At 46.7% G+C, this 26,294-nt stretch overlaps 1 protein-coding gene across 1 annotated transcript in view; it reads left to right on the plus strand.

Annotated features, from left to right (window-relative positions):
- The window catches only part of prr12b (proline rich 12b), a gene marked incomplete at both ends in the record, with an annotated part of 47,647 nt that overhangs the window by 1,860 nt on the left and 19,493 nt on the right, over nucleotides 1-26,294 (plus strand). Inside the window, 6 exons of the mRNA XM_080523677.1 lie at nucleotides 14,509-14,666; nucleotides 14,891-15,052; nucleotides 15,454-20,087; nucleotides 20,847-21,050; nucleotides 22,838-22,912; nucleotides 23,630-24,473. Of these exons, the coding sequence (XP_080379803.1) occupies nucleotides 14,509-14,666; nucleotides 14,891-15,052; nucleotides 15,454-20,087; nucleotides 20,847-21,050; nucleotides 22,838-22,912; nucleotides 23,630-24,473 (6,077 nt within the window). The remainder of the gene's footprint in view (nucleotides 1-14,508; nucleotides 14,667-14,890; nucleotides 15,053-15,453; nucleotides 20,088-20,846; nucleotides 21,051-22,837; nucleotides 22,913-23,629; nucleotides 24,474-26,294) is intronic.

Genomic DNA, 26,294 nt, shown 5'->3' on the forward strand with positions numbered 1-26,294 from the left:
GAAGTAGCGCACATTAAATTCACGTGACTCAACTGTTTCCTTCGTCTCTGGACGAATGCTAGCTCACATGCAAGAATTATTATAACTTTCCCAAGTGAAACTAATTCCTGAATTCCTGTCAAATTGAAACTAATTCCTCTCTCCATTTTCTGTCCTGGTTTGTTTGTTTACTTCCACAACTATGCGTAACGTAGACACGTTGCCTATACCACGTCATCCTCTGAAGAAATTACGTTTTACGTAGCCTAGCTTATTCGCTCTAAACCAGTTAATGAAAACGTGCATCATTTGCATTTTCTTTTTGCTAACTTTAAAAAATTCACTTAAAATTTGCATTACATTTTATGGAAACACAACTACTGACTGGTGGTTCGTTGGGTTGTGTCCCCTTTGACAGGCATCAAGCTTGCCAAAAGAATTTAATAGCAAGTAAAGACTAAATCAAAACTAAATCCTGAGTTAGCTTCCGTATACTCCTCGAGTACAGTAGTTAAACGTTTTTATTTTTTTGGGAAGGCACATTAGTCAAGCTTTTTGCCCATCAAAAACAATCAGCAGCGGAAGAAAGATATTTTTTAAGGATGCTATTCGCAGGGCTGCCAAGTTTCACCAAAAGTTTGGAGTGAGATTTTTTGGCGGTGGAGCGACCCAAAACTGTGCACGTTTTGGCAGCGGCGGCCCCTCTCTCCCACCCAATTATTTGTGCTAGTTTCCTGCAATTTTACATGTTGTTCATAATAAACCAGCACAAGAAATGAAAATAATAAATAATAACATTTTATAAAACAAGAAAAAAATTCAGTAGCCTACAGACTCTAAAAGAAAAATTGGCCCCATCAACAGGACTCAGCCGCAGAAAGTCCCGTGGTCATCATCTTATATACAGTGCATTGCTCATAGATGGCTATCATGTTATACAGTACATATCAGGGTTTTTCCTGGGTCAGAATGAGGGCTTGGTGGGTGATTTTGTGCGCGCGCAGCGCGCCCACAATTTTTTGGAGGGACCCCCAATTGTTGTATTTGTATTGTAAATTGTAATTATTAATAATAATAATTATTATTAATGTACCTGGTTATGTTACAGTAGAGAAACAAAAAACAGTTACCAAAACTGAGTATTTACTAGCTAAGATTGGCAAAAGATTGGCGTGGTGCAACCGAAATTAGTAAACAACTAGTTTGAAACTAACTAGTAACAACTAGGGGTTTAGTAACTACTAAATGCCTGCATTTAGTAATGACTTACGCCATATTGGTGCAACCCAGTCCAGTAGGCTACCAGATACGATGTTGTAATGTATGCACATATTTTGCTACCACGGTTGCCAGATGGAATTGACAATGTCCAGCCCAACCGGTCTAAAAGCTGCCGAATCCACCCGTCCAGTGTGACCAAAAGTAGCCCAATCTGGCAACCCTGCTTGCTACGTTCTTGCAGCTCGAGTGAACACAGGTTCTTCCATCAGCGCTCGCCTGCCGCTTCGATTGCAGACTCAAGTTAACGCGCGTGCCACGAAACTCATGTCCGGTAGCTTTCTTTCAAGGAATTTCAAAAATAAAAGTCCCGTAAAAAAATAAAAAAATAAAAATATATATATAAATGTATTTCTCGCCGTGAGAAATAGAGATGCGGCGTGAGAGCGTGAGAACTGGTTGAAATGCGTGAGTCTCACGGTGATTGCGTGAGACTTGGCAGCCCTGCTATTCGGCTAGTGACGTAACCACAACTACGAATGGCAATGGTTATTTATTGTTTTGCCTACCAGGTGACAACTAGGACTACATTTTACATTGTTGCTAGATAGTTTTTAGGTTACGATTCTGCATATTTGCCTCACTTTTCAATACTAAATCCATGAAGAAAAAAAAAGATAAGCGATATGACCAGTGAAACGCTGATCATCGGCTGATGCATGTAAAAGGCATTAGACATCAGTCATTTTTGGACACAGACGTCACTGTTATGATTACTAGCTAAAGTAAATCGGAGCGAAATCTAACAAACTGTAAATATGCTTTGATTTAGTTCAAGATTGACTAAGCTTGCAAGTAAGGGTCATTTAATTGGAGCCTACTTCATCGATAATTACTTACCACGCTGACTCTCTTTTGCTTGCAGTCATGAAGTGTCTCCAAAACATTATTTACTCATCTTTTAATAGTTTAAAATTAGCATGTGTGTTTACTTTCGTCTTTTTCTCAGCTGTCCAGCATTTACCCACCTTTTTTTCCTACCTGGATATGATGAATTTGTATGGCTGACTGACGTGTTTTCTTGAACTGGCTACCTAGCTACTCTGGCTACTGCGCCGTCTAGCTAAAGGCTAAACACCTATTTTACCTGTCAGCTTGATATTTAAGCAATATCACACGAGAGGGAGTGTGTTATACTGAATATCAGCATGGCTGTGATTCGGTCGTAGGTACGAGGCCGCAGGCCGAGTACCGATTCACGGTCTTGTCATACTTACAGGAATCTCTGTCAACTTTACCAGTCGCTGTGACAACCAAATACATTTTGACAAGAGTGCATACCATAGAATTACAATGACTCAAAGTGCATAGATTGTACAGTATACAACGGTCTCATGTGAAACGTTAGTTCCTGTCGAGCTATTATAAGGCAAGTTGCATGTGCCTGTTACACTGCATTGTATAATGTCTTAATTTTGTTCCCAATTCTCTAATTACAATGATTATGAAATATAGGCTATCTAAATTAATGAGTGCAGAATATCTAATAATAGTGGATTGGCTATCAGGTTATTAAATGCCCACATAGCTTATTCTCCTAATTTTAGTTCTTGATCTGCAGTCTGCAGTAACTATATTGAGCACTTTATTTAAATATTTTTTATGTGCTCATGTGTTGCACTGTTCATAGCCTATGTTAGAATTATCTAGGGTGGTATGAGGAGGAACAAAATGGCACTGGTTGACGGGTTGGGTGATATCCACATTTTCCTATTCACAATATTATTTTACTACAAAATAAACAAATAAATCACTTAAACACAATTTACAATAAAAGAATTGCTGAAGTATGGTAGAGACCTGCATACTGCATAGAGTGTATGGCTGGTGCTGTAGTGTAGGTGAAACAAAGACATGTTTTTGGAAAAAGCGGGATACTGCCTTTGTAGTTATGCACAAACCTGGAGTTACTGATACTGATTACCACAATACTGTATGCTCCAAATATCACAAAATTCGCTAATATCTAATATCTGCCCAACCCAGCTACCCAGGTATACTCAAGACCAGGGGTGCTCACACTTTTTGGAACCAAGATCTACTTTTCAAGTAGCCAGTCTGCCAAGATCTACCAGTCTAGTTTCAACATCGCAAACGTACATGCACGTACTACAAACACACACACACACACACACACACACACACACACACACACACAGTTCCCAGCCTGCATAGTAAACTCACAATACACTTTCCCTCTCTCTGTCACACAGCCACAGGAGAAGACCATCACAAACCCTCCCTCTTTGCTATTCTCGCTCACACACATTCACACACACACACACACACACACACACACACACACACACACACACACACACACACACACACACACACACACACACACACACACACACACACACACACACATTTGCCAGTCTGCATAGGGAGCCATAGCACAAACCCTCCCTCTCTCTCCCCCTCTCACTCCCTCTCTCTCTCTCTCACTCTCTTACACACACACACACACACACACACACACACACACACACACACACACACACACACACACACACACACACACACACACACACACACACACACACACTCACTTTCTCTCACTCACACACTGACAGCCAGTCTGCAGTACCATAGCCAACTACTGATCCAACAAACAGAAAAGTAAACCAGATACAAAACAGGTAGTTCCCTAGTTTGAAAGGAGGAAATAAATGCATTTCTCTACCTTAGTAGGACCTGGCACTGGGAGGAGGCAGCTAGTTTCTAATAGTCAGGGCTGTAGGAGCTGGTTGCAAGGTGTCATCAGCCACTGTGGATCTGTCATCGAAAAGGCAATCTGCAGCCTCGAGAAACTTTTTTCACAATTTCGCCGTCTTTGAATGACTTCTTGTGTTTAACAAGAACGTGACTGACGCAATAAGAAGCTATCGTTGCAGCCATACGTTTTCGCTCTTTTGCCACATTTCCCTTCTTCGAAATAGCCATCGTAGATTTGCTGATCAGACAGACGCATTTCCAATATCACATCGTGTAAAAAAGTCCTCCTCCCATTCTGGATGGAAGTTATACGTTATTGGTTTCTTACTTGGTCCAGCTTCCCCACTCATTTGTATAGCCTTTATTTAGTATTATATAGTAAATAGTAGAAATTGGAAGGCTAACTAGGTAATTAGTCTCGCCGGTATTTTGTATTTTGTAGTTGGTGCTGTTGACTGCGCATGCGTGGTGAACCGTGTGTTAGGTGAAAAGATCAGATCTCAGACTGGCTTACCTGTACGTCAATCAAGTGGCAAAAGCCATAGTGAGGATGGATGATAGGCGAACTTTTTTTTTCTTTTTCTTTTTCTTCTTTTTTGTCTTTTTTGTCTTTTTTCGTTTTGTTCAATGCCATGCGATCTACCCATACTACCTTTGCGATCGACCGGTCGATCGCGATCGACGTATTGGGCACCCCTGCTCAAGACTATCAGGTTGTGAGGGGCGCTTAGGTGGCGTAGCGGACTAATGGCGCTTTTCCACTACAGGGCCAGCCCGGGTCAACGTGTTAACGTTACATGTTGTAAGGCTGATCTGTGCACGATAGTGCTGCATTTTGACATAATTCTTATCGCATTTCCCCCCGCTGATCTGTATAGCGGGGGGAATCTTATGACACGTAACTCCTCCTACAGTCCCGGGTCGTTCCTGTATAGTGGAAAACGTCTCGTACCCAGAACTGTTCAAAAGCGTGCCGAAGCGAGCCGTGCTGACCCGGGCTGGCCCTGTAGTGGAAAAGCGCCATAAGCGTTGACCATGTAACCGCAGGGTTCCCGGTTCGATTCCGGCAGCGAACATATCCTGCATGTCATCCCTTCTCTCTCTCTCACCCATCCTTCCTGTCATATCTCTACTACCTCTATCACAATAAAAAGAAAAAGTATGAGTGGGACTGCCCCACTCAGAAAAAAAAGACTATCAGGTTGTGGATGGACAGAGCAATTACTATTATGTAGACCTACTGAGGCAGCACACTGGCATAAAATTAATATTTTGCTTTTGATTATGTTTTTAATGAGCACACATTCAATCATCCAACTACAAAGTCATGGAAAACATTCATTATTTATTTCCATAAAAAAAGAATAGTGATGTAGCATATACAGTAGGTTTCATATATTAATTCGTCAACGAAGGCAGAGCATGGTCTATTCGCCTTTTTCTTGGGGGTATCGGCAAAACAACCACCAGGGGTAATCTTTGACCTATTTACTGTACAGTACCTCAATGACACGCTTTGAAGTCATTAATATTATAAGATCTCAGCATACTGTGTGAGATTACTATTATGTAACTAAATGATATATGACAGGGTCTGGTGAAAAAGTCTGCATGCCGGCAATTCTCAAGTCATGCAAATGACCAAAAAGCTTATTTAAAAAAAAATTTGTTTTCGTTTTCTTTCTTATTATAAAGGTTTAAGTGTTGAAGAGTCCATTCAATATAACAAACAACAGTTGTATGATCACTACATACTTAGAATTTGTGAATTGGATTCACTGTATCGTCTGCCGTCCTGCTTCAGGCTACTGATACATGGCTTGTAAACAAACATACATTTTATGACCTGTTCAAAAGCAAGGACTGTGTGATCATCTAATTATGTGTAGTTATGTGTTTTTAGCATGTTGATGTTCTATCAGCATGTTGTGATGTGCTAAACATGCAGTTAGATGTTCATAGATAGTGTTCTTTCTTAGCTGCTAGCTAGCTACCAACGTGATGGTAGCAAAGGCATCTGTTTTGATTCAGAGAGATTTCCTCCAGTATTTGGTTTGAGGTGTACCAACATTAACATAAGCATATCTTCTTCATCTATGAATGAATGACCTTGCCCTACTTCGGGACCTTTTCACCAGACCCTGTCACATGTGATTTTACATACAGTTAAAGAAAAAGTAGCCTAAGTGAACTTTTTGGAATTACCTGGTTTTCTGCATTAATTGGTGCTGCGTGTTCTTCCCGAACAATTCAACCTTAGTTTCAGTCCACAAAACATTTTCCCAGTAGCGTTGTTGAGTGTCAAGTTGCTCTTTGGCAAACTGCAGGCACACAGCAATGGAGAGCAGCAGCTTCCTCCATGGTGTCCTGCCATGCCAGTTCAATGTTTTACGTATGATACTCATGAACAGAGATGTTAGCCAGTTCCAATGATTCCTTCAAGCCTTTAGCTGTTTACTCTAGGGTTCTTTTTTTTTTTTTTTTACCTCATTGAGCATTCTGCATTGTGCCTTTGGAATCATCTTGGCTGGGCGCCCACTTCTAGGGCGTGTAGCCACAGTACTAAATAGTCTCCATTTATAGACAATTTGTTTAACTGGACTGATGAATATCTAAACTCTTTGAGATTACTTTGTAACCCTTTCCATCTTTATGCAAATCAACAATGCTTGATCATAGGTCTTCTGAGATCTCTTTTTTGTGAGGCATGGCTCACATCAGCATCATCTCTAACCCACACCTCCAATCTTGTTTCATTGATTGGACTCCAGGTTTGCTAATCCTGTCTCCAATTAGCTTTTGTAGAAGTCATTAGCCTAGGGGTTCACATACTTTTTCCAACCTACACTGTGAATGTTTGAATTATGTATTCAATACGGGCAAGGACAATACAATAAGTTGTGTGTTATTAATTAAAACAGATTGTGTTTGTTCATTATTGGAACTGAGATGAAGATCAGACCATATTCTAAGACAAATGTATACATAAATGCAGGTAATTCCATAGTGTTCTTACCACTGTATATAATGTGATTATAGGCCTAATCAACGTGAGTAATGCATTCTCACAGTACACTGAGGTGTTTATTCTTACAGCAATCGTATTGCATTTGTCTCCTTCACCAACATAATTTGCAAGGTAGGCTACTACATAGAACTGATGATCATTCTGAAATTAACATCACATGTATTGTAGACGGGAGTGAGAGTGTCTCCAATTAAAATAATTGTTTACAATTATCTTTGGTTTTCGTTTATGTAATAATGCAATCCCCAAATGATGCGCCTGCTCGTCTCGGCCAGATGGCTACACTGATCGCCTCGGTCCGTATTCATCCATGGAGTCACGTCAGATTTGAGCTGGATCAAAGCTATACAGCAGGAGCACAACCTCGCTCCACACAGGGGTTTCCAGTAGACCCAGTTTTGCCCTGTTTTATTTAACTGAACATTAAACAGGTTCCTAAAAGGGCCCAATGATATTAAATCAGAAAGTCTGCAGGGCATTCTATGCCCGAGGAGCACAATGACTAAAAGCAGTTTTGCCCAGCCCAGAGTAGACATGTGGGACCTCAAAGACTAACCAATCTTGAGATTGTGTCTGATAAGTTCTAGGTCTCCAAGTGAAAAGGGATGTAAGGGAGTTTATAGATTTCCTTTATATAGACCTACCAGTGTTGGATCCTTCTAGTGGTTAGGGATGGCCACCCCACTGCCTGATATAAAAGACACTGATGAGTACAAAACGTATCACCTGTAATAAAACATGTTGAATGATAGACTGAATCTAATTGTTTCGATGTGGAGGAGGACACATGCATATAAATTATGTTCCCGTAGTCGAGGACTGATAAGAACATTGAGTGTACAATTTTCATTCTACTGCCAAGTGAAAAGCATGACCTGTTCCTGAAGAAGCTTAATTTAATGCTCAGCTTTTTTGTTTATTCATCTATATGTGTTTTAAACAACAATTTATCATCAATCCATACACCAAGATATTTGTAACAGTAGCGGCCCTAAAATTGAACCCTCCCTTTGAGACATTTTTTGAGACACTCCCTTTGTGATCTCTAGAGATTGTGACTGAACCTAGTGTGAACTATTGCATATTAGATTGTTATAAATCCTATTTGTCTCAAACTCATTTGTACCAGTGCAAATAGCCTACACAGCATGCATACTGGCTGTTAGGTTTGTTTTCATTGGATACCCCTGCTACCATGATACAGTCTAGATACCTGTCCCTTTGCCCTCTAAGCCATTGGCTGTGGCCTTTCAAGCTATTATGCCCAATATAGTGCCCTGCAATGGGGCGAGTGGGTCACACCATTGCCCCTATATCTAACTATACAATATTACAATCTACAGTCTTGCAATTTGATTGGATATTCACCATATGAGTAGGACTGATGGATCCTAGTTTAAGTTTACTAGTTCAAATATTGACTGAAGGAATGCTTAAGAAAAAAAGGTCGTATTTAAAATCAAACCATTACTGAGGTTAAAGTATAGATTGTCAACTTTGATTTAAGGGTTCATGTTCATGTTGGGTTCACTAATCAGAACACTTTTTATGCATAGCGTTCATGTTTAGTATTTGGTCGACAATCCTTTACATGTAATAACAGCCTGAAGTCTGCGACCTGTTCACCCCACCAGCCACTGGGTGTCTTCCCTGGGGACACTGCCAGGCCTGTACTGCAGCCATACACAGTTGTTTGTTTTGAGGTCTTTTTTGCCAAAAATTGTTTAATCAGGAAATGAAATGCATGTTCAGTTGTACCGGTATTCAAATCTAAACATTGACTTGGCTACTCTAGAACTTTCCACTTTTAGCCTCTGAAAAATTCCCTAGTGGCTATGGCTGTATATTTTGGGTCATTGCCTTACTGAAGTGCCATCCACTGAATTTGGAGTCATTTGCTTGTAATCGAGCAGACAAGAAGTTTAGGTACACCTAGAATGCATTCTGTTGCTGCCTTCAGCAGTTGTAATCTTGGGCAGTTTCCTTTTTTTATCCAAACCTTTCTCTTGCAATTGCTGTGGTACATGATAATGTTCATCTTATCTGTCCACAATACCTTTTTTCCAGACCTCTTAGGTGCTTCTTAGCAATCCTGACCCTTTTAGGATAACTAGTGGTTTGCTCACAAGTGTTTTCTTTCCTTCTTTTTAATGATGTTTCAAACTTTGATTTTGGTAAGCCTAAGGTTTTGGCTAAGTTTCTTATAGTTATCAGATTTTTGATCCTAACAATGGCTTCCTTGACTTTCATTGCACCTCTTTGGTCCTCAAGTTGACAGACACTAATAGTAGTCCGGGTAATATGTGAAAAAATAGTTCACTTTTTCATAAAAGCACAAAACGTGGTACACTTGTACAGTTTGGGGTCCTGAACAGCAAAAACTCCTCCTAGTGGCCATGGCGGCCATTTTCCTTTCCGCCATAGCCGCATTGTGTATTTTGCTTCATATCTCCTGAACCAAACACGATAACACCGAACAAATGATGTCTACCCCTATGTTTTGAAGGTCAAGGATTAAAATGATACCATATACAACATCATGAAGTGTTCAGGTGGCCATGGCGGGCATTTTCCTTTCCGCCATAGACGAATAATGTATTTTGCTTCATATCTCCTCAACCAAACATGATAACACTGAACAAATGATGTCTACCCCCATGTTTTGAAGGTCAAGGATTACAATGATACCATACACAACATCATAAAATGTTCTGGTGAATAGTTAGTGGTGAAATCAGTGACGTTGTGAGAATGATTAAAATGAAATCGCAGTATCTGAGAATATACATATTCAATTTTCATAATATATTTCATATAATAATTTATTTACTATAGTTCTCTAGGTCCAGAATTGTCTATTAGGCTATGAATGTAGGTATTTCAGTTGTTGCACCTTACTTGGAAAGTGTTGACAGAGTGGATGTGGTGTGGGACTGCTATGAAGCAAACAGCTTAAAGTCCCAGACAAGACAGAAGCGAGGAACGGGCACAAGAACAAGAGTGGATGGAAAAAACAAGATACCAACCAACTGGAAAGGCTTCCTGAGAGTGGACGAAAACAAAACAGAACTGTTTCACTTCCTGGCCAGGAACCTTGTGGAAATGTCAACGACTAAACAAGTTGTTTCCAGGTACGGACCCAATGCTCTGTCAACTCACCCACTACTAGACACACATCATCTTTCCCCTTGCACACATGAGGAGGCAGATACAAGGATGCTACTCCATGTGGCGGATGCTACAAGAAAGGGGTATAGAAAGATCATCCTGCACACTGTGGACACAGTTGTGTTGTGGTCCTAGCCATTGCACACGTGTCTGAGCTAGACATTAAGGAGCTGTGGGTGGCGTTTGGGACTAATAAGAACTTCAGGTACATACCCATCCATGAGATCAAATCAAAGGCTCTTCCTGTGTTCCATGTTTTTACTAGCTGTGACAGTGTGTGCATTTGCAACCAGGGGCAAGAAGGCAGCATGGGATACCTGGAATGCCTATGACATGGCAACAGAGGCCTTCATGGCTCTGTCACAGGCTCCAAACAGCATACCGGAGGAAGTTATGTCTACTGTGGAGCGCTTCACAATTCTTCTCAATTTGCCTACAGAGCTAACAGGTCCACGGAGGATGCCATCGCCACAACTCTCCACTCTACCCTGTCCCACCTGGAGAGAGGGGGGGGGCTACGCACGGCTGCTCTTCGTGGACTTCAGCTCGGCATTTAACACCATCCTACCGGACAGATTGGTGCCCAAACTCCTAGACCTCGGACTAGACCACCTCCTCTGCCGGTGGTCCAAGGACTTCCTGTTTGACCGCCCCCAGAGGGTCAGGATAGGCCCCCACACCTCCACAGCCATCAGCCTCAGCACCGGATCCCCCCAGGGCTGCGTGCTGAGTCCCCTATTCTATTCCATCTACACCCACGACTTCATCGCCGTCCACCCCAGCAACGCCATCATCAAGTTTGCTGACGACACCACCGTGGTGGGCTGCATCTCCGAAGGTGACGAGGCCGCGTACCGCGACGAGGTGGAGCAGCTGTCAGTCCTGTGTAAAACCAACAACCTGCAGCTGAACAAGCTAAAGACCCAGGAGATGATTGTGGACTACAGGAGGAAGAATACCGTCATACAGCCCCTGTACATCGATGGTCTCAGTCTTCAGATTCCTGGGCGTCCACCTGGAGGATGACCTGACCTGGAGAACCAACACCACGGCGATCGTCAAGAAGGCACAGCAGAGACTCTACTTCCTGAGAATACTCAGAAACTACCACCTCAGACAAGACCTGCTTGTGTCCTTCTACCGCTGCTCCGTGGAAAGCATCCTCACGTACTGCATCTGCGTGTGGTTCCTCAGCTGCACAGCCACAGAGAGGAAAGCGCTCCAGAGGGTCGTCAACTCGGCCCAGAAGATCATCGGATGCCCTCTCCCCTCCATGGAGGAACTGTACAACTCCCGATGTCTCAACAAGGCAGTCAAAAGCCTCAAGGACCCACACCACCCTGGCTACAAACACTTCATACGGCTGCGCTCAGGCAGGCGCTTCACTATCATGCCTCATGTCTATTTATGTCTCATTCTTGTTTTTTATTATCTTAGGACTGTGTTTGATTGTTAGAACCTAGGGCTTGCATTTAAATTTTGTTGCACCTGTTACAATGACAATAAAGATCATTCATTCATTCATTCATTCACTCTATAATCGCACCAGCAGCCAACTCAGCATCGATGAAGCCCGTCTTGAGTTATTCACCAAGAAAGGAAAGGGAAAGAAAAGAGTAGTGTACCAAGGACGACACGGTTGGGGACAAGCTCTTGTGGTTGCACCTAAGATGCCATCACCAACAGACTGGGGTTGGATGGATCCAAGTGACTGGAAACCTTTGTGGTCAACTCTTCCACAGGCAAGCCAGTCCATCCTTGAACTTTTGAGTTGTGGCTGCAAGAAAGGCTGCCGGGGGCATTGCAAGTGCAGAAAAGCCTCCTTAAAGTGCACTGCTCTGTGTCAGTGTGGAGGAGACTGTGGAGACAGTGAAGAATAGGTGTCAGGGTAGTGTGTGGTGGCACCTTTGTTTTTATTAAACTTCCTTAAACTTGTTCCCTTGTCCCAATGTATCTGCTTCGGTGATCCCTGGCACATTATGAGGTCTGAGGTCACCACTTAACTATTCACCAGAACACTTTAGGATGTTGTATATGGTATCATTGTAATCCTTGACCTTCAAAACATTGGGGGAAAACAACATCTGTTCGGTGTTATCATGTTTGGTTCAGGAGATATGAAGCAAAATACACAATTTGGCTATGGCGGAAAGGAAGATGGCCGCCACGGCCACTAGGAGGAGTTTTTTCGAGGGCTCCACGTCTGAAAATGTCCAGGACAACAAACTGTACAAGTGAAAATGTCCAGGACAACAAACTGTACAAGTTTCGTGCTTTTATGAAAAAGTGAACGATTACCCTAACATTTTGCACATATTACCCCCACTATAGCAGACTCCAGGCAAAGACAAGGCAAAGCCTAGAATACAGAAAGACTAGACATTGACAGCTCTCTTATGCCTGCACAAATGATTTGGTGGAAGACACCTGACTATCCAGAAACACCTGGCAAGACAATTGTCCCACTACTTTTGGTGCCCTGAAATAGGGCTATGTATAACACGTTGTCATTTGTGAATGGTGAAACCAATATGTACACAAGTACCATCAAATAAAAGCTGAGAATCTCAACTTACCTTATAGTAATTGTTTGATTTCAAATCCAAAGTTTTGGAGTATAGAGCCACTGCTTCACTGTTCCATTCCTTAAGGAGGTCACTGTATTTATTTCTAATGAATCCTATTGTCTGGACAGTTCCTGCTGCAGTGGTACTAGTGGAATACCAGCAATGCTATTTTCTTATAACCTTCGTTTTTCATCAACGGTACCCTGTAGGACCATATTATTAGTGAGTCTGTCATCCTCATACACCTTCTCAAAAAAGTCTGTGTCAAATGAACAGCACTTGATTGGAAGAGTGAAGGATTAATGGAGTCCCCCCCCTTATTCATCCCCTTGTTCACAATCTTGAGGACTGCAGCTCACTCCATCATGGTTATAAGGACCGACAGAACGGTGGAGAGGAGTGGAGGAGGAGGGTGAGAGACATAGTAAGGGGGCAGGAGAGGAGAGGATACAATGACTCGTTGAATGAGGTGGACATGGAAAGAGAAAGAGGATTGGGGAATAGAAGGAAAGCACTGAGCAGCTAAAGAGGAAGGAGAAGAGATGTATGTTCGAGTGGAGGAGAGGAGGACCATTGTCTCACGCCAGATCGCGAGACGACATCTGTGTCGGTTATGGGATGGATCAAAAGGAGCACCCAAAAAAAATGTGCTCACAAATCATTACCCTGGTCATAATATGTAGACTACTTGTAACTGAAAGAATACATCTGTCAATTATTTCAATGTGTTTCTCTGTTTACCTTAGAACTAGCAAAGGACTTTGGTGGTTGAAGCTGCAGCCATTATTTAGTTTGTTAAATGTGCACGAAAACTAATATACAGTGCCTTCGAAAAGTATTCCGACCCCTTCCTTTTTCCACATTTTGTTGTGTTATAGACTCAATTTAAAATAGTGTAGATTGAAATTATTTGCCATCAAATACACAATACTCCAGAATGACAAAGCGTTTTCTTTGGAACGTTTTTAGAAATGTCAGTACATTTATTAAATGTAGAAGAAGTAGTCAGGAGGGACAAGAAAGAGGCATCAAGGTTGTGCAGTCATAGCAGTCAACTAAATACATTGATTCATTTGCAGGATATACTGTGTGACATACAAGACTGACAGGATTCACCAGTGCATTGTCTCCATAAATGTTCCATTGTTTAAATATGTTGTTGGTAGGTTAGATGCATCTCATACTGAGGTCACTTCTAGATAGAGGACACCCACAGTTGTAAACCGCACACACACACACACAAACACACACACACACACACACACACACAAACACACACACACACACACACACACACACACACACACACATACACACACACACACACACACACACACACACACACACACACACACACAAAGGCGCGAGTTATAACTGTACATGAGCTACGGGCCAACTTAGCATGGCTGCTGAGGAGGAACCACTGACGCAAAGCTTTTATCAATAACAATGCTTGCGGTCTCGCCTTGAGGCTTTGTTGTCCAACCCGCTGTGTCAGTTAACTGAATGCCCAACATAGCAGAGATGGCTGCAGACGAGTGATAGAGGGCAGGCCAATCAAACTATTACACTCAAGAGACAGCATGCTACCCAGACTGATCAAAAATAGAACCCAGAAGACATCATTAGGAGCCAGGGATTACCTGTACCTACTACTTTCTATGGAAACTAAATAACAGACGTATGGAAAATAATCATATAATAATGTAAAATGATTTTTTCTTAGTCTAACAACTTCTCTCTTTTCTCTCTCCCTGCTGGTTGTCTTAGTCTGGTGTATGGGAGCTCCAGGTCATCCCATCCAGACTCAGAGCTGCTCCATCGCCAGGCTTACGCCACCCCCCACCCCCTGCAGGGCTATGCAACCAATCACCACCCAGGCAGCTCTGGACAGGGCGGGGCATGGGGGGCAGCAGGAAGGAGTCTAGGTAAGGCTTTCTATAATATTGAAATGTGTGTCACTTCAGGTGTCTGAATGCTAAAGTGTAATATATAACCTGTCCTTAACCTGTCAGTATATGATACACTCAGCAAACACGTTATTAGGAACACCTGTACTACACCGTCACATTCATTCAGGTGGTGTGTTTCTCCCTGCAATCAGAATGACTTTGTTGTTGAGTAAAGGCTGTTTTGTACACAACCTCTCCAGGGTTATCTGGGCTGTTTGATACAGGGCTTCACCACGCCAGTCCCTCAGGCCCAGACCCGTCTGTCATGAACCTCATTTCTGCCCTGGAATCCCGGGGTCCACAGCCACCCCCTTCGGCCTCCTCTCTCCTGTCCCAGTTCCGCACACCCACGTGGCAAACTGGTGAGTACTAGAACCAGTCATGTAGAACTGTACACAGGTGTATACAAATGTACAAAATGTACAAGTTTCTGCCGTTGCTTTTATCTGTCAACTGATCCTAGACCTCCTTGTCATTAATCCTGATCTACACCACTGGAAATAAGATGATTGTCTCCCTTGCTAATGACTGCAATTGATCATGTGAGCACTAAGGACATGAAATGAAAACCAGTAGCCAGACTGTCGTCTTTTAGCACTTGAACCGCGTACCGCTGATTTACGACAATGCAAAGAACAGACTATTATCTATGGCCTTTCTCATTTCCATGTACTCGACTGTAACAGCCAACTGATTGTTGTCAAAATATAGCTGAATTTGAACCATCTCTTACTTCTCATCCTCATCTCTCTGTTTCCCATAGCGATGCACACTCCAGCCCCGGCTGAGCTCTTCATCTCCGGCGCCCTCCCTGGGTCTGGTTCTTTCCCCTCCTCCTCCCTCTCCGCTTACCAGCACCCAGCTTCCTTCTCGGGCCGCTCCTTCCCCGGCGTCTCCCTCCAGGACACGTCCACCTTCAGCCCGACGTCCAACGGCCTCCTGTCGCCCCACGACCCCCTTCTTCACATCAAGACGTCCTCCCAGTCTAGCATGGGCTTCGACCGCTTGCTCTCCTCGCAGAGCGCCGCCGCCTACCGAGGGTCGCAGGATCCCACGGGCCCGCTGCCCCCTCCGCAGTCCCCCGCGGCCTCCTCCGGCCGCCACCTGCCCCCTCCCCAGTTCAACCTGCTCTCCTCCCAGCTCCAGGACCAGTCGCCCCAGCTGTACAACGCGTCTGTGTTCTCCTCCGCGCCCGCTCCCCCCCAGCCCCCCCAGGAGAGGGCCATCCCCCGGCAGGACAGCGTGATCAAGCACTACCAGCGCTCCTCCCCAGCCCAGTCACAGCTCTCCTCGGCCCCCCACCCCCTGCAGCACTACCTCAGTTGCGGGGCATCCGGGTACCAGCAAATTGCCCATCACCATCGGCACGGAGGGGTGTCCTGTAGTCCGCTTGGCGACCAGAGTCCCTCCTCTGAGCCCAAACCTGTGCGGGCAGACCAGGTGTACCGGCCCATCATCCAGACTCCGTATACGTCCTCCGCCTCCTCTGCCACCGCCTCGTCAGGGTCAAGTGGGGGTCTGGGGAAAGGGGCTAAGAGCTCCAGCTCCAGTAGTGGTTACTCCTCCTCGGGATCCTCGTCATCCCGCACACCCCACACGCCACCCTCTGCCTCTTCCACCTCCTCCTCCTCCTCCTCATCCTCAAACTCCAACCCCAACCCTTCCTCCAGCTCCGCATCGGCCCCGACCAGACAACAGGCTCTGCCTCAGTCTGCACCCCCGCCTCCTCCCCCACCACCACCGCCCCCCCCTCCTGTGTCCTCCACCCCGGTCCAGCAGCCCCCACCCAAGCCTTGTCTCTCTGCTTACGGTTCGCCCGTGGCCCCCGTGAAACCCACCGCAGGCCTCCCAGGCCAGACCCCTCCCCAGCAGCAACAGCAGCCCCAGTCCTACTCCCCCAGCCAGCCCCCACCATCACACCACCCCCAGCCCTACGGGGGTTTCAGCTCCCCTCAGGCTCAGGACTTGAGCTCTGGAGCAGGTGGCACAGGAAAAGTATACGGAGGACTAGGGACAGGGGGTCGCTCATTCTCTGCCGAGGTGGTGTATGGGTCAGACTCAGGATACAGCTCACTGCCAGCTTCCCTAGCGGGAGCGTGCAGTCCCTCGCTGGGGTATGGAGGCCCAGGGCACTCCCCTGCCCTGCTGGGGTCCGGAGGGGGTGGTGGATCAACCGGAAGTGGGGCAGGTTCCGGGGCCGGTGGAAGTGGCGCGGGAAGTGGAGGCGCAGGATCTGGAGGTGGGGGTAGCAGTGTGGGTAGCGGGGGTGGAGGAGGTGGCTCCTACCACCTGCTGGACTCCAGCCCTTCCTCCTCCAGCAACTCTGGCATCGTTCGGCCTGGGCTGCACTCTCCCGCTCCCACCCGCCCAGCCCAGTCTCCTGGGGGAGCCGGAGGCAACAAATACCTCTCCTCCGTCATGTCCCCCGCCTTCCTGTCCTCTCCACAGGGGTACCCTGACACCCGGGGTCCTCAGCAGCAGTCATACAACCCCACGCCTCCCAAGTCAAAACCTGACTCCGACATGCTGGGAGTGGAGCACTCTCATGACGAGGAAGAGGATGATGACGACGACTTCCTGATCCAGCACTTGCTTCATGTCCAGAGCCCGGCACCCCACCCAACGCAGCACCACCCCCAGCAGCCCTCACAGCAGCCACCCCAGTCCGTTCCTCAGGCCAGAGACGGGGGAAAAGGGCTGGCCTATGACCTTAACAAGGCCTCTGAGGAGCGCTACCATCTCCAGAGTGTCATTCGCACCAACAGTGCCACCAACAGCACAACTCCTGATATTGCAGGCGCTGCGGGAGGGAGTGGCCTGGAGAGCCAGCTCGAAATGTCATTGAAGAAACAGCAGCAGGCGAAGAACGAAAGAGTGTTGTCTGGAGCAGGGGCCAGCGGAGGTCGTCGGGGGGCCGAGTCCCTCTCTCACCCCCACCGCCATGCCCCCCACCCTCACGACTCCCTCGGCTCTGTGGTGCACTACGGGAGGGACGACCCCTACTCGCAGCATGCGCACTCACAACACCCGCACCACCCCTCACATGCCTCCTCGCAACACCCGCAGCAACACCCCCAACACACCCAGCACTCCCAACTCGCCCACTCACACACCCACTCCCATTCTCACGGCCACCCTCACATGGAACTGAAAAAGGCCCCAGATCCATCAGACCTGTCGTACCTGCGGAAAACCCCCGACCAGCAGCAGCAGCAGCAACCACGGCAATCCCAGTCCTCCCTTTCACTCATGGACTCCCCACCCGACCCAGCCCAGCACGCCCCCACTGCACATATGCTCCAATCCGTCCTGTCTCACACCACACGCAACAAGATGGAGGCCCAGCAAGCTCCTTCTCAGCAGCAGCAGCAGCAGCAACACCCCATGAGCCAGCAGGCCATGATGGGGTCAGCTGGAGGAGCAGGGCCAGGAGGGCCAACAGGGGTGGATCCCCAGCCTCAGTCGTCACAGTTGCAGCTCCAGCTCCAGTCCCAGGCTATGGAGACACACTATGGCCGGGGACCCCCCCAGCGGGACCAGAGCCAAGCCAGCCAGAACTCAGTGTCCCCATTGGACATGCTGGAGCGCTCCCTCTCTCGGACCAATAGCAGGGACAGTGGGGGAGCTCCAGAGAGAGGTGGCGCGGTTGGGGTGGGGCTAGGAGATGGAGGCAGTAGTGACAGACACAGACAGCAGCAGCACCGGCTGCCACCCCATCACCAGTCCCACCATCCCCAACAAACGGCCTCTGAGCTCCACGATTTTCTCTCTGAGCCAGACATGGGCCTATCGACACCCTCTCATCTGCACCATCTCAATCCACACCACGCTCTCCCCCATGCTCTCCATCAACAGCAGCCCCACCCTCACCACCCCCTTCCTCACCCCCACGCTCACTCCCACTCCCACCATTTGGCTCCCAATGTGGGGCCTCAGCAGCAGCAGCAGCCTCAACAGAGGGACCAAGAGCCCCAGCTCTCCCAATCACAGCTGGACCAGCTCAAAGAGCATCAGTTTGACACTGTGAGGCCTGTGGGGAAAGCGGAGCAGGACCAAGCTCAGCAGCAGCAGCAACAACAGAGGTTTGTGCCTCTTACCTCCATCTGTTTTCCGGATTCCCTTTTGCAGGACGAGGACCGCTCCTTCTTCCCCGGCATGGAGGACATGTTTTGCTCTGACGATTTCAAGTCAAGCTGTGCCGGGGGAGCCGGGGCAAGCCAAGGGGTGCAAGAGGGTATGCCTGAGGCACGTGGACAGGGACAAGAAGGCATGGAGGGCATCAAGACAGGCGATGACGGAGGTAGCTACGACATGATGGGTCATCATAGCGACCAAGGGTACGGACAGTACTGCCACAGCCTCTCGGAAACCGGAAACGGCACCATGCACCTAGACCTGGATTCCATGAAGACCCACGAGCTCCCCTCCACTGTGAACACTGAGCAGCTTGGCCTCATTCAGTCGCAGACCTCCGGCCTCGGAATGGGCGGTCCGGTAGGTGTACCCGGGGACGTCTCCGGCAACAAAATGATGGGTGGCCCAGGCATGGGCGGAGGTTCAGGCCCAGGGGGACTGACATCTCCCATCTTCTGTTCCTCTCGACCCAAGAAACTGCTGAAGACCAGCTCCTACCACCTGCTCAAGCAGCGGCGTGACCCGCAGCCTCAGGTCAAGAAAAGCTACGCGCAGGAATACGAGTTTGAGGACGATGAGGATAAGGCTGACGTCCCAGCCGACATCCGCCTTAACAGTCGTAGGCTACCGGATTTACTTCCTGACCTCGTGTCTAGCTGCAGGAAGTCTGGTGGGGCATCTGGCGTGGGCGCCCTTAGCCCATTGATTGGCAACCTTGACTTCTGCCATCCCTCGGGGTACCCTTCTCTCGGCCCACCTCCTCAGCTCCTTCCCCACGAGGGGCCCAAGAAAAGAGGCAGGAAACCGACAAAACCCAAACGGGAAGGACCGCCCCGGCCGCGAGGGCGACCCCGCATCCGCCCCCTCCCGGAACCCTCTTACTGCAGGGGACTTATGGGAGCAGTGGGCGGGGAGAGCCGAAGGGGTCGCGGGCGGGGCAAGGGGCGGGGGAGGAAGGAGGACGGGATGATGGAGATGCACCGGGATATGGACAAAGTACAGAACGTCCAATATCAGCCGCAACAGCAACAACAGCAGTTCCACCAACAACAGCACCTTCAACAGCATCCACACCAACACCACCACCAACAGCAGCATCACCAACCACAGCAACAGCTCCCGCACCACCACCACCACCACCTCCAACAACAACAACAACAACAACAACAACAACAACAACAGCTACACCACCATCATCATCAACAACAACCACCACAGCAGCCCCAGCAATCACAGCATCAGGAGTCTATCAGGCCTATTAAGGTAAGGGAGAGTTGAGTCATAAACAGAAGGTGGTATTTCAATGACATACAGCAGGACCTTCTGGAATAGGGGTCACTGAAATATTGGTTCTTTTTAGATTAATGTGGAGACTGCACTAAACCTTAAACAAGCTTGAAATGCATGTGCTGTGAAACCAAGTACTGCCAATCCTTAACATGTTTTCTGCACTTGGAAGCAGCATCACAAAGGTTTGTCTGTAAAGTAATTCCGTGCAGCCTTGCAGTTCATTTCCTTCCATTTATTTGAAATTCTCTTCAAATAAATGGATCGTAATCTTGAGGTTCTACTGTATATGTCCTGTTATTTCACAGAGCAGAATCCTTGAGTAAACCAGCTACCGTTCCTAACTCAATCATTCTAAGGTCAATACTTCCCAGTTCAGAAAGACATTAGGCCCTACATTTGAAACAGGCATGGTATAATCCATATTCAACTCTCTGCATACACAAGAAAATTAAGAGATTTTACAGTATCACAGTAATTATTAAAGTTAGCATAATGGTTGGGTAGCACGCTCACTTGTGGCAAATCAGAGTTGGAATGGGACCAGGACATGGCTAGACATGTTTATGTTGAGCACCAGAGTGATAGTATTAGTTCCCACTAATTGAATTTCTGTCTTCCTTTTTATCCCCGCTTCCCTTTCATCCCCCTTAATTCAATACTCTTGTTCCTCTCCTCCCCATCTACTGTTCCTCATCTCCCTCTATCCAACACTCTCAATCCCCCCCTTTTCAGATCAAGCTGCCCAACCCCTCAATGCCCCCATCAGACTCGTTACTGAGGACGGACTCTTTATCCAGCACCGACCCAGTTCTTTCTGACGGCTCGGTGGGCTCAGCACCATCCCTTGGCCTCAGCCCTGGTCCCACCACCGGCATGGACATAAACAGAACTGACATGAACCGGACACAGGAGAAAATGAAGCAGAAATCTCAGGAGGTCAGTGCAAGAACAAAAACGGGTTACATTTAAGTGTTTAGATAATGATACCTTTATATGATAGCGTACATCATATGTGTCACCTTCTAATGCTTTGGTCCGCATATCGGGATCTGATGTAATGATCAGACTTTTCTTTCGAAAAATGTGAAAACATTTCCGCATTGTTGAAAATCAATGACACATCGCTAGTCAACTAACACAGCTTGTTTTGTGAGCCTGCTAACAATCTAAAGTAGTGTTCTAGTTAACTAGGTAGCAGTGGGGATTACTCACCTAATCCATTGCGTTGCAGTATTTTGGCTTGACTAGCGAGTTTGTGTTGTGATTCTCAACAACGTTGTAACGTAGTTCCGAGTTTCAAAAGAAAAGTCAGAACATTTTGATTGGTTGACGATATGCGGACCAAAACACTTGAACATGTCACATATTGTGGCAGGTAGCCTTGAGATCAGAGTAGCCAGAATTTGGAACGTCATGGGTTCAATGCTCAGTGCAGATTGAGGGGGTGTGAGCCAGCAAATAGGGCTGCTGGCATCACATCTAAGGTGCCTAGTGCCTACTACTGCTGATGTGTCCAAGGCACTTAACCCCTAACTGCTCCAGGTGCTCTGACCTGTCGGTGTATGGAAAAACACAGATTTCAGTTTTCCTGTTATAATAAGTAATCTTCGTCTTCTTAATATGCAAATCTATGAACTTGGTCTGTCCTTCACTGTTAAGGTTGATTGTTATTAACAAATGTTGTCCTGCCACTGCATTAGGAAGAGATTAGTATGTGAATAATTCATGTTTGGCAGAGCTTCGTACTTCATACAGGTAGTGCTGTGGTAGATTTTGGATTCGTCTTCGGGAAATGACAAAGGTATTTCAATTGTAAATCTTCTGGCAGGCACAGACTGTAGGAGTTGTAGTTTTGTTACTTAAAAAAAACAATTGTGGGTATGTCACATCTTATCAATGCTAATTTTACAATGCCAATTTTTGAGGGTTGATGCTCTGTGGTGTGTGATAGACTGGCTATGATTTTGCTAAGAAAGCTGGCATTTCTGATATGAGTGCTGTTACGTTATTGTTAACATCTGAAAGGCATAGGGAATGGTTTAGGGAACTCTTATAACATTATCAGTTCACAGTTCTATAACCTAATTTTGTTAGGAAACATATTGAGTTATGTATCATCAGTAGTTTGAACATTATAGTAGCAGCCATGTATGGCATCAGTTATTATATCAGTTGTGCTAGACTAGTTAAGATGAAGTCTTTTTTTTGTGTGTGTGTAGCATTTGATGTTCTGAATTCCATCTGTTGTCTGCTGGTTGGTTGTCGTACTGTAAAATGGAAATGGCTGTAGTTGCCTCAGCAACAGTGAGGGTGCAGACATAGGCAAGTAGCCAGTGTAGGCTGTGTGATTTGCAGGGGTTGGGGGAAAGGTAGATATTACGATGTAGGCAAATTCACTGCTGATTTGATCGCCACTACTCCCAATATATGATTTTTATTCCAATTTCACTATATCCAATGTATTCACTGACCCCCATCTGGTCTAGTCTTTTCTATAAATATTGACGTCTGGATGTCTCTTGACTATAACAATGTTTGTTTGCATCGTATAATCACTAATCTACGTGAGACAAAACATATATTCAACTAGGGCATTCATTCCAAAATGAGCACTCTATCAGCAAACGAAGAGAGCCGATTTACTCATACCTTTAAATTGTGCGGGTATGGCTTTTGATTGAGTAGGGTTTTTGAACATCAATTTTCTTTTGATGTCACCACAGATGACGTGGGAGAGTGAAATGGATGACCAGCTGACCCCGGAGGCGTGGGCTGCCATGCAGAAGCTCTCCAGTTTGGTAAGAATCCCAGAAGCCTACAACACCTAATAACTCAGAGTATCATTTATAATTCATAACTCATAGCTCACAAGTCATAACTCGGAGATAGTCTCATCTTTTGAGGCTAAAAAAGGCTGCTATTACCTCAGAGGTGTGGGCAAACTGTCTGCAGGAAAAACAAAGACATCTTCCATGATGAAATGTGGTATTGATTAACAGCAACAAGAATCACAATAGGGACATAGTCCACAAATTATTTTTCAAGCCTCTGAGGTATAGGTGGTAAGACAATATCACATTCACCAACAACACAACAGATAGCTTGGGTAGCTAAGGATATGTGTGGCATATTAACTGCCAATAGGGGGCGAAAAGGAGACTGAACCTAGAGTTGTGATTGACAGCCAGCCCCCTCTGACTGACAATAAACGACAGAGAAAGGGAGAGAGAAGGCTGTTGCCAGGGTAGCTGTTGCCACGGTTACTCAATTATAGCTACCACCCTCGGACCCCCCCTGCTGTTTGCTAAGGTGAACTACTTCTATTCAGGGGGAGAGAAAGGGGTTTTAAAGGATCACTAAAGATATATCCGTCTTCCTAATCCTCATTATTTCCTTTCTTCCTCTTATTATTTTCCTCCCCTGTTGCTCTCTGCTTTCCTTCTCCTTCTTTCTCCCTCTCCTCTCCCTTCCCCTCCCCTCCCCTCCTCTCCCATCCTCTCCTCTCCTCTCCTCAGACGGAGGACAAGACCCCAGAGTTGAAGTCCGGCTTCATGGCGTCTTTCCTGGACTTTCTCAAAACGGGAAAGAAGCAGCCGGGCCCGGGAGCCGGGCCACAGGGCCTGGGCCCGGCGGGAGGAGCGGAGGCCGAAGACTCTGGGAAGGACGGGCTGCGGCCCATGTCCCCGCCTCCTCCTCCGCCGCCTCCTCTCCCCCCGCCTCCTTTCGTGGAAGGGGAGGGTGAGGGCGGGCTGGGCTTGAGCAACTGCCCCAGTCCCTGCAAGCGCCTGGACGAGGAGCTGAAGAGGAACCTGGAGACCCTGCCGTCGTTCTCCTCCGACGAGGAGGACTCGGAAGGCAAGAACCAGGACCTGCAGAAGAGCATCTCCTCGGCCATCTCCGCCCTCTATGACACACCCCACACGCTGACCGCCGCGGTGGCTCCACCCCCGCCCACGCCTTCCCCCCCGCCCACCCCGCAGGCCCCGCGAGCCTTAAGCCCGCCGCTGCCACCGACGCCACCGACGCAGACACACACGGACATGGCAGACGCAGGGGGCGCCGAGGCCGACGCACTTACGGACACACACACCCACGCGCAGGCCCACGACGCCCGGCCAGACCCGCCGTCCCCGGAGCTCGCTGGGAGCGAGGGGACAGGAAGGGAGGAGGAGCGGCGAGAAGAGGCGCAGGAGAAAGACGAGGAGGAGGAGGAGGAGGGGGTGGAGGAGAAAGAGGAAGAGGAGGAGAGGTTGAAGGATATTGAGAATGTAGACTGGAGGGGTGTGGAAGAGGAGGAGGAAGAGGGGGAAGAGGAGACAGAGCCTAGCTTTGAGATGCTGGATGCTCCTAAAGTGGAAGGTGAGATACAGGCAGTCATGGTACTAAAATTGTGTATGACAGTGTCATGTTGATGTTCGGTATGATGTTTGTTTTATTTTTGGTTTCTGAGAGGGCTTTAAAGGAATTGATCCGTGATATGTTTAAAAGGAATTGATCCGATGTAAATGCCATGATAAGGAAGTGGAGGTCAAACTAGAAAAGGAATTTCCTGTCGAAAACGTGTGGGCTTGCTTCAGTTTGGCGGAACTGTAGACACTGATGTTTTGGAGACGGAGCGTCGTGTGTGCACTGTAGATCGCGGTGCTAGACCACTGGACCACCCCGGGCCGTGAGCAATCAGAACTCTTTGACGCCTGTCTCCAGCAAGTGCATAGCGGGGCAGCTGATTCGGTTCATCAGCCGACATCAGACCCCTAAAAGTAAAAAAGATGGCATCTGTGGTGACTTGATGCCACTATTATCCCAACAGTGTACCACTAATCATGGACTGACAGTCGTACTAGTGACATTAGTAGACCAATCACTAGTCAAATGTGCGAAGATATTAAGTGTGCAAATGATAGACCGATGGTCAAATTCATAACTCTTGTATGTAAAAAGACCCATGCTTCATGAAAGATTGTAAGGACGGGGGAATAGGAGTAGGAAGAGTCAACGAGGGAGAGGGAAGAGGATCGCCAGTGGACTGTCAGGTTGTAGGTGTCGGGCTTGCCGATAACCGTCCTATCTTTGACCAGTTTACTCAGACAGCCAATGGCGGTGTGACTGCGGACCACTTCCCATGGGCATTTTAGATCGACGCTTGTGTGACAGTCGACGTTTACTATCAGGATAACATTCAGCATTTTAAAATCAGGATTACATTTGTACAATTCACTGTACTCTCTTTTTGACTTGTCCTCACTTGGGATTCAGACTACATAATTTGTTTTCCGCGTGCACGCGCATAAAACGCGCACTGGCGCTCAAAATAAAGACGTAATTTCACCAAAAACTAGAGGGTGGCAACAATTATAATTTCTTAAATAGCGGTTAAGTCATTAAAGCCGAGCAGGTGATTTTATATAGAAGGTGATCAAATACCAATATATCCTACAGCTGCAGCGGAACATGCAACATGTGCATTACACACACACACACACACACACACACACACACACAGAAAGATCAATACGAAGTAGGCCTACATGAGAGTACACGCACAAAACCGGCTAACGTTACTCATTAACTGTTTACACAAGTAAAATCACAGTGTGACAGTCAGATGGAGCATTCGGTAAACAACAACAGCAAGGTAATGCTATCAGTTGAGTTAAAGAAAACCAACTCTTACCTTTGAGGACACCAACATGAGCCCTGCTTACCCGTACCTCCACCGTTCTGTTCGTGGTGATTTTAGAGGCAATAGATTATTTTTGCCCCGCGCATATTGCTATGAATAGTTCGAAGCTAGGTGCTTGCACGTTAGGTGCGAGAATGCTCGGTTAACCCATTAGCGGGAACATTATTTGTTTCACAAAATAGGCTGATTTAATTGACCATGAACATCAGAGACATACATTACGAATGTTCATTTAAAATACTCTATACTGAGCACTGGTATAAGAACATGAACCAGAGAACAGCAGTAAATGCAATAACCCACAGTCGTCGCTGATGATGTTGCATTTTCGATTAGGATACGTTTACGGGATTAAAGGGACCGGCGACGGGCGAAGAGAGAAATCCAAATGTCCCGCTAAATTCGGACCAATCACAAAACTGTTTTGAAAGCGCGCTTGAGAGCGATTCAGTCTCGATTGCAGTGCGAACACAAACGACGAGGTTAATTGCAACATT

This window comes from Nansenia antarctica (genome assembly GCF_963989245.1).
Source record: "Nansenia antarctica genome assembly, chromosome: 2".
NCBI lineage: Eukaryota > Metazoa > Chordata > Actinopteri > Argentiniformes > Microstomatidae > Nansenia > Nansenia antarctica.